The following is a 13849-nucleotide window of genomic DNA, read 5'->3' as shown; positions in this document are numbered from 1 at the left end:
CCTTTAGTGTTTTATTTGGAAAGCAAAAGCCCCTAAGGTCTAGTTTAAGTATAATTCATTGCTTCACTACAAAACCATTATAAACTGGATACAACTTTGCCGGAGGGCTGTTTGTTTCATAAGTTAGAATTGCAAGGACTGCCTAAAAATGTCGAAATATTTAAAACTAATCTTCAAAGTCAAGATTATAATTATGTCACGCTTAATCATATCTATTTTCATTTTATTACTAGGGGATTTTCACAGTAACTTCATTGCAGTGTTAATGTAAGCCTACTTGTGAATAATAAATAAACTCTTTTGATTGCCAAAGTATTGAGTTGTAAATGAGAATTTTTTAAAAAATCAAATCCCACAAATTTATGAGGATATGGGAGGGTGGTAGAGGCGGGTTGCCTCACATCCTTATATAAGCACCTAGAGGAGCACTTGGCACATCATGACAATCAAAGCTATGGGCCAAGTGCTGGTAAATGGGAGGTCAGGTGTCAGTGCAAACTCGATGGGCCGAAGGGCCTCTTCTGCACTGTATGATTCACTGATATCTTGTCCAAATTCATTTAGCAATGGCCAAAGCTATGATATAGGGCATTACGTTAACATAGCTCACACAGCAGAAATTGATCCAATTGGAATGCTGTTTGCTTTACACCTCGTTCAATTCTACCTCCCTTTGGAAGTCAAGGATGGTAAAATTGGGCCAAGTATAAAACACGCGATTAGTCCCACCCCATCAGTTTTCAACGCGAAGGGTTGGGTTACGATTCCATCTGTCATCGAAGACAGTTTTCTGAAGAAAGGTTCTTCACCCAAAATTTCAGCTGACTTCTGTTCTTTCGACATTCAGTATCTCCAGCAGGTTTTGTTTTCATTTTCCTTTTAAAGACATCTATCTAGCTTCCGTTTACACCGCACCTTTAGCATTACTGAGAAGTGGTTACCACTTCCGACCAGTGCTGTTGTTTATTGCAAATCCCAACCTTAGCCCCAACTTGATTGTGAAGCAAAGTACTGGAACCCTAAAAAATCTCACTCCGTTCTAACCTGGTGTCGGGCTGGATCCTGACTGATGGTTTTATGCTTCACTTACACTTTAATTGCAATGTCAACGCAGAGTGAGCCACTTCATACTGACACTATGTTTGTGGTACAATTGCACGAGAAAGCGTAAAACAGACATTGGCAAAAATCCAGAAACAATTTTGTAAATTATTTTGCATTAACAACGTAAGTTAACAGTGTGAATTTAATACTGGCCATTAGGAGTTTGGCAGCAAAATTATCTGAGCACACAAAGGAAATTAGACTCAATTGTGCGTATCTTCCACTTCCCCTTCGTTGATGTGCTTCACCCCCTTCTCCGCTGTCAGACATCCCTTTGCTATTGTGTCTCTTTCAGTGATTTTGCATCTTCCCTCCTTTCTATCCTGTCCCTCTTTCCACCAGCAGAAATGACCTACGCTCCCCTTTATAACCCAGCTTGATTCATGTTTTTGTTACGCAGCTCTAACAACCCAAATACTGTATCATTCTTCTATTTCCAGTCAATACCGGAGGAATCCTAGTGGTGCTACACTCAACTCTCCATTCTATTTCCACATCTACCTGGAAACTGAATGAAGCTCCACGTTATCTCACTCAGTGCATTTCTGACATTAAGGTATTGGGCACTGACTTTATGCATTTAAAGTTGTGCTATTTCCAGGAAGGGATGCCCCAAAAAAGGGGAAATATATCTTAAAAAGTACCAAGATATTACTTGAACAGGACTTAAGAAAAATTGTGGTTATTCCAGCTCCCCTTACACTCTCTGGAAATAAAAAGGGTTTGCCAAGAGCTTTTCCATAAAGTCAGTGCCCTTTTAATAATGTCTTCTTTCTAACACATTTCATATCTTCCTTTACGTATGTTCCAAGCATGCACTCTTCTCCAACAGGTAGACAACCAAATCCCTGCCTCTGCTATTATTGTGTTGATTACTATGGAACCTTGGAGAGAGTCCACCGAAGCATTCCCTCCCTGGGATGTGTCCAGTGTATATCCTGACACAGCTAGCATCAGGGACTTCCTTGTGTTACAATTGTCAACCGACCTCCAGCTATTTCATGTCACTCCAGGTGGTAGAACAAATTCATCCTCTCACCGATCCATTCAGAAATATTACGACATGCTTTTTGTTATAGTGTCTCTGGACCAAAATGGCACTTTTCCCCTTTTGTCCCATCACGATTGCAGTTTTCCCCTTCAGTTTTAGTGTTGTGCATGCCAATTGCTTCATGCATCAAAGAAAAACAAGCAAAGAAAACATTTTCTAATTATGCAAAAAACATTTTCCCAGTATGCAGCACATTTTATATGGGGCTGTGTCTTAAATATGGGGGTGGGGAGGAGGGGGGGGGGGGGGGTTCGAATCTACAATCAAAATCTTCAGACTAACTATGAAACCAAGGATGCAGGAACCACACAACATGTCCCACATGTGTGGTTTGCTTTCTGCAGCGGCTTTTACTGTTTTTTGAGGGGATTCTTCGTGTCATGTGCCAACAGCTCTGGAAGGTAAAACATCCTGTTCCTACATCCATTTTCCGTTTACACCTCTATTCACTCCAGGCGAGATCTATGTGCCATTAATTCGAAACTGGAGCAATATGATGTGATTGGGTATTGGCAGAATATTGTCCAGTTCTATTTTTCAATATTGACATGTGGTCGATCATTGCCAAGGGCCTTGCAGTTTGTTTACTCGAGCAATGAAAATCGTTGGATGACTTTTTTAAAATCTTAAAATGTAGAAAACCAGTTACATTACATGAATATTATTTTCACAGACTGCCAGCTCATTCTCTCTTCAGAGGCTTCCACTTGTAAACATCAGTCGGTTTATTCAGGTGTTGTACATGCTGACTCAGAAGAGTCCACAGTCGGACATTTTGGTGCGATGGCCTTGTAACTGTAATATTCCACAACTTGCTTCGGAACCTCTGCTAAGACACATTTGGCCAGAGCTGCTGGGGAGGCCTGCAACACAGATCAAGGCATCAATGGAGAAACCAACTTCTTTCTTGTTTCAGCTTATTGGATTTCAAAAGCTATCAAAGAGCCGTACAGTTAAAAACAAAATTAATTAATTCAAGTTTTAACGAGCATTATCTCCATGACTAAGTTGGTCTCAAATGTCTACATTTCTTCACCAAAACAACTTGCATTTAACTTACATAGCGGCTGGAATTTTACCGGCATGCCCGCCCAAGGCTCGTAAGACCCCGTCTGAGGCCAATGGAGAATGCCGGAATTGGGGACAGCATGCCGGTAAAATTCCAGCTAGTGTCTTTAACATAATTAAACATCCGAAGGTGCTTCAGAGCAGCATTTTAAGATAAAATTTGACCTTGAGGTAAATAAGAAGGTTTTAGCTCAGAATTTGCAGTCAGTGATGAAGCGATGGCATACACCACAGTCCTTGAAGAAGTGAGGGACGATCTTACCAGCTCATCCCTCTGGTCAATTGGCGTGGCAAGCTGGTAAGATCGCGAGGGAGGCCAAAATCCAAGAGTTTGTGCCCGGTTTCTCGCCTCTCGCAATATTACTGGCTCTATGAAGCCAGCGTGATCAGCCTCACACCCAGGAAGGGATGATTAGAATATTTAAATCTCAATTCCATCCCGGGCTGACTTGACATAACAGCAATGGGGACCTGTCATGATGGCCTCAGCAGTGGGACCAGAGGCCATTGAGGCTGCCTGGGTAGTTGGGGGCAAGTGGGGCAGGGGCCTTTGGGCAGTATCAGCCTAGCACTGCTAGCCTGGCACTGCCCACTGGGCACCCTGGCACTGCCAACCGGGCACCAAGCAGTGCCAAGGGACAGAGTCTAATGGGAGAGCTGAGACCTGAAAGGGGCAGGGCCTATGGGGACTAGGCTAAAGGGGCTGGGCCGAAAGGAGGGTGGATGGGGAGGACTGCGCATTCTGCAATCGGGGTTGATATCCTGGCGTGGGGGTTATGGGAGTGACAGATCTCTGAGTTCTGTGTACACTTATACACATAACACTGAGAGATTGGCGCTTGCTCAATGGTGACCTCTAGCGGTCATCAGCTGGCTTTCTGATGAGAATAGATACTGTCCACTCCCCCTACTGGCGTGAATCACACTTTGCCTCTTTTTTTGCAGTAAGTGGTATAAGATCATGTCTGAGAGATCGCTGAAAATATGGACGTGATTCTCTCCCATTTTCATGCTCATTTGGCACTTTGAATTTCAGTTTAAATGTGTCAAGTCAAGGGGATCTCCAGGAGTCCAGTAACAGTGATGACATCAAACAGAGCAAGAAGTCAAGCACATATAGAAGTATTTTCAAATGTCTACACTTCTTCACAAACAGAAAGTAAAATGCACTGAATTTTAGAACTGAGGTGAGGAGAAATTTCTTCACCCAGAGGGTGGTGAATGTGTGGAATTCACTATCACAGAAAGTAGTTGAGGTCAAAATGTTGCCTGATTTAAGGAAGAAATTAGCAAGAAGTCTCACAACACCAGGTTAAAGTCCAACAGGCTTATTTGGAATCATGAGATTTTGGAGCGCTACTCCTTCATCAGGTGAGTGGAGGTAGGTTCACAAACACGGCATATATAGGCAAAGACACAATTGCAAGATAAATACAGATTGGAATGTGAAGAATTGTTTGGAATCAAGAAAAAATTAGATAAAGCTCTTGGGGCTAAAGGGATTAAGGGATATGGGGGGGTATCAAGATATTGAATTCGATGATCACCCATGATCAAAATAAATGGCAGAGCAGGCTGAAAGGGCTGAATGGCCTACTCCTGCTTCTAGTTTTTATGTTGCTATGAATCTTTCACATTTACTTAAATATTTTACACAGAGAGAAAAAGAAACGATTAGGACATACAAATGGGATTAAGGAAGAAGCTGTAACATGATACTAAAACCTATTAATATTAATTTTTAAACATTATTTCCTTACATAAAGGACAAATTTGACATATTGCCAACTACAAAATTAGTTTTGCGGGGTCAGTTCGGCTGCTCAGTATCAATTAATAAGCGAGCCCACCATTAAAAGCCCACTTTCACCTCATTCAGCAAGGTGTAACTTCTTCAAGAGACTTTTTCAATGAGTATGAGGGCATAAAAGTGCAAATTTTCATCAATTCAGTGATTTCTACTTTATTATAGTCGGGGGGAATCTTCAATAGTGCCTCTTGTGGGGGAGCAAAGAATCACTGACATCAATTTAGTGTTTAACTGTACATGTGTGGGCTCCAGAAAATTCTGTCAGTTTCAGAGGAATAATAAGGCAAATGCTGACACTTTCACCGTCACTCCTACCACAATATCTGGACCATTATGACAGCTTAGTAGAAGAGATAGATTTTAAGGTGCGTCAATAGAGGAAAGAAGCAGAGAGACTTTTAGGGATAGTATTCCGGAGCCTGGGAGAAACACAGCTGCCAATGGTGGACTAGAATGCTCAAAAAGCCAGAATAGAATTAGTGCAAAAGACTGGGAAGGTTGTAGGGCCGAATGAGGCTAGAGGGACAAGGACTGTCAAGGGATTTGAAAATGAAGATGAGAGAAATTTAAAACTCACCCTTTATCAGACTAAAAACTAATGTAGACCAGCAAAGAAAGGGTCAATAGATAAACAGAACAGTGCGATTTAGGATGTGATTTAAGATAAAAAGATGGGCGGTTAGGATTAGGGAAGCCCAGGAGACCAATAAATATTCAAGTCAAGAAGTAAGAACAGCATAGATGAAGGTTTCAGCTGGACTTAAGCTGAGGCAAGGGTAGAAAATCATGGCATTGTGGAAATGGAAATATTATTCTTGGATATGAGATTGAAAGCTCATTACAAGGTTCAATAGAAACAGCGAGGTTGTCTGCTTCCGTCTGAGACAATGGCCAGAATGTGGAGATGCCGGCATTGGACTGGGGTAAACACAGTAAGAGTTTAACAACACCAGGTTGAAGTCCAACAGGTTTATTTGGTAGCAAAAGCCACACAAGCTTTCGGAGCCCCAAGCCCCTTTTTCAGGTGAGTGGGAATTCTGTTCACAAACAGGGCATATAAAGTTTGTGTCTTTATATGCCCTGTTTGTGAACAGAATTCCCACTTACCTGAAGAAGGGGCTTGGGGCTCCGAAGGCTTGTGTGGCTTTTGCTACCAAATAAACCTGTTGGACTTTAACCTGGTGTGGTTAAACTTCTTACAATGGCCAGAGACAGGGATGGAGTCAACAATGAGGAAACTGAGTTTGTGGCAGGATCCTAAAACAATGGCTTCAGTCTTCCCAGTATTAAATTGGATTAAACTGCTGCTTGTCCAGCACTCGATGTCAAACGAACAACAGGACAGCTCAGTTGCAGTGGAAGGGGAGGCGAGGTGGTGGGGAGGAAGTGCTGGGTGTTGTGAGTGTAGACGAGGAACCTGCTGCTGTATTTTGGAATGATACCACTGATTAGAAACAGGAGGAGGTTAAGAATAGATGCTTGGGGGACTTCCAGGAGGAGAAGCTATCTCAGGTGAGTCCCCAGCTACGACTGGCTAGACAGAAAAGGAAATAAAAGTACCTCCCAATTGGATAACACACGGCTCCCTAAAAGGGCAGTAGCAACCTAGGTCTGATGGTGTAAAAAAACATCATGCTGCTTAGATTAGAACCTTAACGTACTGAAACAAGGGGTAATGGGACATGGAATCGTGGTCACAGTCCCTGCTTACTGAGCTCTCACTCTTAGCCAGAGCCCAGAGAAGGGCCGATTGCTTAAAGAGAAGACAAAAATAAGGAAGTGAGACCTCCTCATGCGTTTCATTCACCTTTGAGTCCTTGGCTTTAACGTGGTATTGGTAGAGAACCTTTTTTATATTTATTCCTTGAATATGGGCAAAACTGGCAAGCCAATGTTTATCACAAGTACATTTGTGAACCAGTTGAGTTCTTACAACAATGAATAGATTTCACCGTCATTTTCCAGTACCAGATCACAAATTACAAGATTAATTAGATTCAATTTCACACTTTCCCAAGATTGATTTGACACTAGATCAAGTGTCGCACTGACTAGACCAATGTACCATTCAGGTGAATCAAAGAATCATGGAGGAAAGCAACACACAAAGAGGAAGTCTTATCCTCAGTCTTAAAAGAAATATCAGTCAATTTTAACCTCACCTACCCTGTTCAGCACATCATCTTCATTAGTATCCTCCAATACCCACTTCAAGTCCATGTTTTACTGAATCAGAAGTTGTTCACTTCCTTTTGAAGGATTTTTCTGAATCACTGGGCTGGAGTTTCATCAAGGGGACAGATATCAGGAGTTGGGAAATTTTCTCAACTCTGCAATCCTGCCTCCTTCCTGGAGGAGCCTGGCCGGCCATGCTCTTTCCTTGTTTGGAGTGGAGGGGAGCTTCGGCTACAGAGGGGCTTGCTGCCTCTGAAGGCAGGCCCAGGGTGGCACTGGAGGTGAGCTGCTGGTGAGGCTGAAGGTATGAAGGCCTGTCTCTCTTTGCTGGACCATTAGTCCAGTTGTTATATTGTTAGAGCCACTAGCCCTCATCCTCCCCTCATCCATACCCATCCCCTGCCCTCTCCATGCCTCTCATATCTGCTTTCCCAAGCCCCCTTATATCTCCATGCCCTCCATGCCACATGGGCTTTCATATCTCCCACGTCCCCTCCATGGCCTTTCCATGCCTCCCTCCTCATTGCCCTCTCACCCAGCTGTATGCATAAGAACATAAGAAATAGGAGCAGGAGTAGGCCATCTAGCCCCTCGAGCCTGCCCCACTATTCAATAAGATCATGGCTGATCTGAAGTGGATCAGTTCCACTTACCCGCCTGATCCCCATAACCCCTAATTCCCTTACCGATCAGGAATCCATCTATCCGTGATTTGAACATATTCAACGAGGTAGCCTCCACCACTTCAGTGGGCAGAGAATTCCAGAGATTCACCACCCTCTGAGAGAAGAAGTTCCTCCTCAACTCTGTCCTAAACTGACCCTCCTTTATTTTGAGGCTGTGCCCTCTAGTTCTAGCTTCCTTTCTAAGTGGAAGGAATCTCTTCACCTCTACCCTATCCAGCCCCTTCATTATCTTATAGGTCTCTATAAGATCCCCCCCTCAGCCTTCTAAATTCCAACGAGTACAAACCTAATCTGCTCAGTCTCTCCTCATAATCAACACCCCTCATCTCTGGTATCAACCTGGTACCAGCTACCCAACCAATGAGTCATATAATTACATCAACAAATCTTTGCAAGGCCCATGAGAAAATGGAATAAAAAACAGCCATTCAACATTCCCTTTGAAAAACTTTGTCCCTCTTATTCTCTCATAAATCTGTCAAACATAGGCAGTGGAAATTGTCACTGAGGGAAGCTTTGATCCACTTCACATCTCTTCATCTTATTCAAACAAACACATAAGTTGAAAACCTCTTCAAAGGAAGATCAGGCTTTTACAAGCTAATAAAGAGACCAATCACACATAGCCAACAGCCCCTTTTGACAAACAGACCTCTACTGAGGTGAGTCCATTAGTCATTCTTGGAGCTCAGCCAAACATTCATAACAAAGCCATCCGGAAACTGTATCAACAAAGGTCGGTTGAGTAGATGGCTGTCATCCATTTTTCCAGAAGACCTTATTATGAATGCTCGGCTGAAATCCAAGAATGGCTAATGAACTCAACTCAGTGGGAGTCTGTATACTCAGTTGCAAAGGGGAGTTCTAGCTATGTGTGACTGACACCTTTATTATATTGTAATCACCTGATCTTTCTTAGAAGATGTTTTTCAATGCATGTGTGCTTATTTGGCAGAATTAAGAGGTGTGAGGGGTGCATTAGAGGTTTCCTCAATGGGACTTTTAATGCCCATATTTGATTGATAACCTATTGAGAAGGTAAATGAAACAATGTTTTTTTTTTAAAAGCATAATTATTTTTCCTTTGCTTCCAGACTTGAGACTAGGATTCTTTAGCGGTGAATGGCTCTTCTGAGGTGCCATGAACCATGTCTAACAAAGTGGGCCCAACGTCAGCAAATTTGCGGAAGGTTAGAAGTGCCCACTCCCTTATTGGAGCTGGCAAGGTCAAGAGGGCTGCGCCTGGGTGGCAAACATTGCTGGAAATGGGAATGGGGCAAGAATCCTGCAAACAGGTGCTGCCTGCTTCTTAAAAGTGGCCCAAATCCACAAAAAAACCAGGCCGTTATTTACTTTATGGTGCTCTATGCCATCGACTAAAACCGGGGAATGAATAGGTGACTCCTTAGTTTAACTGCCTGAGTTTAAAAACCTCATGTATCTCTATGTAACCCTCTCCTATCATGATGTTGAATCAAATACCTCTATAATAAGAAGCAGAATTCAAAAAATATTTTAGTCCTTACATTTTTGAATTCACGGAATGGGACAAACTGGACAATGTCTCGTAGTGCAGGCTCTCCTTTTGGGGATCGCAAAACCCCATCATCACCATCCAGTATCTGCATATCTGTAAAATCTGCGTTACCCACACCGACAATGATGATGGACATTGGTAGATATGATGCTCGGACTATCGCCTCCCTTGTATCTGCCATGTCAGTGACAACACCATCCGTTAGGATCAGCAGGATAAAGTATTGCTGCAAAGATTTAAAAAAAGGTACAATCAGACCAGGAAGTTCCCACATAAAACCCTCGAAGCAAGTAGAAATTATTCACCATTATATCACTTTTCCAGTTATTTGGCAAGTGTCATCGTATACAAAACTACTGAACTGCATAATTGTTACTATTGTCTCCAAAACTATGAAAGGTGTCAACTTCAGGTGGGGAGTGGCTGCATCAGCTGCCGTCCAGTCTCTGTTCAGCTGTGAAGCCTGTTTGGAAATCCTGGGAACGTCCAAGGCGCTATGTAAGTGCAAAGCTTTTTCTTTTCATAGAATCATAGAATCACTACAGTGCAGAAGGAAGCCTTTCAGCCCAGCGAGTCTGCACCAACAACACTCCCACCCAGGCCCTATCCCTGTAACTCCACTATTTACCCTGCTAACCCCCCTTGACACTAAGGGGCAACTTAGCATGGCTAATTCACCTAACCAGCACGTCTTTCGGACTGTGGGAGGAAACCAGAGCACCCGGAGGAAACCCACAGGGAGAACGTGCAAACTCCACACAGCCAGTAACCCAAGCCGGGATTCAAACCCGGGTCCCTGACACTGTGAGGCAGCAGTGCTAACCACTGTGCCACCTTGCCATCCATGTGAGCTTATACATTGAGCCCCATTCATTCAGGGGGGCTTTCACAGCTGAACCCATGTATTAATCAAACATACGTGAGCATTTTTCAATCAAAACCATGGGGAGTGGAGCGATGGTGGCTGCTCACTGAAAGAATCCTGGTAGTTTCTTTTTGCATTGCAAGCCGAGGGATGTTAAAATCAATTCACCCTATCAAACTGAGATCAGCAATGTAGCACAGACCAAGAATCAAAGCTGGAAGCTGAGAGCCCCTGATTGATAAGTATTTGATGGACATTTGTGTCTAAGTAATAAGCGGAAACAGTGGAGTAAGTCACCCTCTGTGATGAGTGCTTGTAAATGCACTGTATAAATAAGTAGACTGCATTGGGATACCTTTGAACTTGTATCGTGTTTGAAATGGTACTTGAAACTTGTACATCTGATGTGCTAAGTGTAATTTTACAAGATGTAAATTTAGCATAAATTTAGCATAATATACAAAAGGGGAGGCAATAGCATAGTGCGTTAACCCACTGATCCAGTTAAATACCCTAAAATAATGGCCAGAATGCTCCTAACCCGCCCGCCGCTGGAATCTTAGCGGGCGGGTTGCAGACAATGTGAAACCCCATTGATAGTCGGACGGGAATTTCCGGCTTTTAGACCAGCAAGGCTGGAGAATTCCACCCAACATATTGGTCTCTTCCCAGGTCCCAGTAACACCAGGCAGGGACTAAAAGACCAACTAGTGTGTATACAGATTTCTAATTGCTACATTGCAAGTGTACCATCTGTACGTTTCTGAGTGTACCATCTGTACGTTTCTGAGGTCTATCGTTTTTTTTTAAGATAAGATATACATACTGATGCTTCTTTTGTCTTCTCCTCCTCAGCAGCCACCTTAGCCACTTTCCCTATGATCGGGGACACATTGGTTGGGCCATAGAGCTGGATTTTGGGTAAACAGCTCTGATATGACTCAACAACTCCCTGGATTCCTTTAACAAAAGAAAGATAGAATTCAGTTACAAGTTGCTCTCGTATATCCACAGCAAAATAAAGCATAATATACAAAAGGGGAGGCAATAGCATAGTGGTATTATCACTAGTCTATTAATCCAGAAGCTAATGTTCTGGGGACCCGGGTACAAATCCCGCCACGGCAGATGGTGGAATTTGAATTCAATTTTTAAAGATCTGGAATTAAGAATCGACTGATGACCATGAAACCATTGTCGATTGTCGGAACAACCCATCCGGTTCACTCATGTCCTTTAGGGAAGGAAATCTGCCATCCTTATCTGGTCTGGCCTACATGTGACTCCAGAGCCACAGCAAAGTGGTTGACTCTCAACTGCCCTCGGGCAACTAGGGATGGGCAATAAATGCTGGCCAGCCAGCGATGCCCATGCCCCACAAATTAATTTTTTAAAAGCATGAGATTTAGGCCTTTCATGCCCACACAGCCAGTCCTCCAGCAGCAGAAACTGGGGCTCCACAGACATTGAAACAGGTTATATATTCATTTGTGCTAGTCCCGAACCATTTTTTGAGATTGCTCTCGCCTGATGTCATTCATTTGCTTCTGAAACGAGCTGTACCTTCAGCACATTGTGGAATGATTTGGGAAATCATTGGACTTCTCTGAGAGAATGAAACGCTGAGTGACAAGGAAACCCGGAGGATTTAAGATTTAGGTTTTAGCAAAGCTTCTGACAGTGCGCAACACCAGAGATTGGCCCAAAGACATGGATGAGGAAGTAGGGATGGGAGGTGGGAAATTATGGGGACTAGGTGAACATTGTGATGGAGAAGATATAGGTTCAGACTCACAGCTTGGAGTGTACAGAACTCTGAACTGGTGACTGGTCTGACAGGGGAAGGGCCAGTGTCAATGCAGGGGAGGGGGTGGATTTTGTGGTGGGGGTTTGAGGCAATAGCATTGCTGCTCCGGAGTGTTTGGCAGGAGAAAATTGCAACTTCAACATGAACATTTATTTATAAATTAGGTAGATATTATTTACCAAAATGAAGTCGTGGGGATGCACACTTTTGTCACCCAACATTACCACCTTTACCACCTCTCTGGATTCTCTCATATCATCGAATCCCTACAGTGCAGAAGAGGCCATTCAGTCCATCGAGTCTGCACCAATCCTCTGACAGAGTATCTTAACCAGGCTCTCATCCCTGCCCTATCCCTGTAACCCCACATATTTACCATGGCTAATCCATCTAACCTTGCGACATCAAGGGGCAAAATTAGCATGGCTAATCCACCTAACCTGCACATCTCTGGACTGTGGGAGAAAACCGGAGCACCCACGGAAACCCGTGCAGACACTGGGAGAATATGCAGACTCCGCACAGGCAGTATTCCAAGGTCGGAATTGAACCAGTGTTCCCAGCGCTGTGAGGCAGAAGTGCTAACCACTATGCCACCGCGCTGCCCCACATGTCTGTGCTGTCAGTCTTCTCCTCCAGTCTTAGTCAATCACTCATTCTAATTTTGTAACCTTTGTGAATGGTTTGCACTGAGCATTGCGATAATGAATATTTAACAGCAAACATGAAGCCGTGGAACTTCTGACAAACTTTGCTGTGTGATATTGGAAGTGGCTGTGACTGATCAACCAGTCAATATAGGCCTTTTCCACTTCAGGCTGTGATTACACTGTGCTGTCAATCAGAGATGGGTAATTAGAGAATTAGTCGGGAGCCAGCAATATGCAGTTTGTTTTATCTGCCTGGATTTTACTCTGTTAGCCAACAAAAGCACTATTAACCATCTGAGTCCAAGCAAAATCACAGCTGATAAATTCTGAATGGTTCAACAAGGTGGACAGGAGAATCTGTTTGAAAACCATCACTGAAAAATATGGCCTGTGAATATATTTTGATCTCAGTTTGACACCACACACTGGAATACAAGCAAAATATTGCAGATCCTGGAAGCCTGAAATAAAAACAAAAACATCTGGAAAATCTGGGCAGGTGTAGAAGCATCTGTGGCGAGAGGAACAGAGATAACGTTTCGAGTCCCTCTGCCTCTGAAGGAGAGTCAAAAGGACTGGAAACATTCCACCATCTTCTGTACCTACACGGCACGGCACGGTGACACAGTGATTGGCACTGCTGCCTCACAGCACCAGGGACACGGGTTCAATTCCGGCCTTGGGTCATTGTCTGTGCGGAGTTTGCACGTTCTCCCCGTGGGTGCATGGGTTTCCTCCCACAGTCCAAAGACGTGTAGGTTAGGTTGATTGGCCATGCTAAATTGACCCTTAGTGGCAGGGGGATTAGCAGGGTAATAATGTGGGGTTACGGGGATAGGGCCTGAGTGGGATTGTTGTCGGTGCAGACACAAAGAACCAAATGGCCTCCTTCTGCACTGTAGGGATTCTCTGACATTTTATTACCACAAGCTGGAGTTGTGCTCCACAGTGTAAACTGGTGTGAAAGAGGGTCTCCTTAGGTAAGGTCTCACACTGGGATCTGACCCTATAGTCGTACTGGCAGGTCTGCATCACCATGAAGCGTAAACTAGATCACAGTGACACAAAAATGACAGGAAAGCCACATCTTCAATTG

The 13849-nt window shown here is 43.6% G+C and overlaps 1 protein-coding gene across 1 annotated transcript in view; it reads right to left on the bottom strand.

Annotated features, from left to right (window-relative positions):
* Positions 1-2710: 2710 nt before the first annotated feature.
* cpne7 (copine VII) overlaps positions 2711-13849 on the bottom strand; it is a 152434-nt gene continuing 141295 nt past the window's right edge. Inside the window, exons 13-15 of the mRNA XM_078210237.1 lie at positions 11123-11256; positions 9421-9657; positions 2711-3018 (exon numbers count right to left, since the gene is read on the bottom strand). Coding sequence (XP_078066363.1) covers positions 2881-3018; positions 9421-9657; positions 11123-11256 — 509 coding nt within the window. The 3' untranslated portion in view covers positions 2711-2880. The remainder of the gene's footprint in view (positions 3019-9420; positions 9658-11122; positions 11257-13849) is intronic.

This window comes from Mustelus asterias, chromosome 4 (genome assembly GCF_964213995.1).
Source record: "Mustelus asterias chromosome 4, sMusAst1.hap1.1, whole genome shotgun sequence".
In the NCBI taxonomy this organism is placed as follows: Eukaryota; Metazoa; Chordata; class Chondrichthyes; order Carcharhiniformes; family Triakidae; genus Mustelus; species Mustelus asterias.
This window is presented reverse-complemented; position numbering and strand designations above follow the sequence as displayed.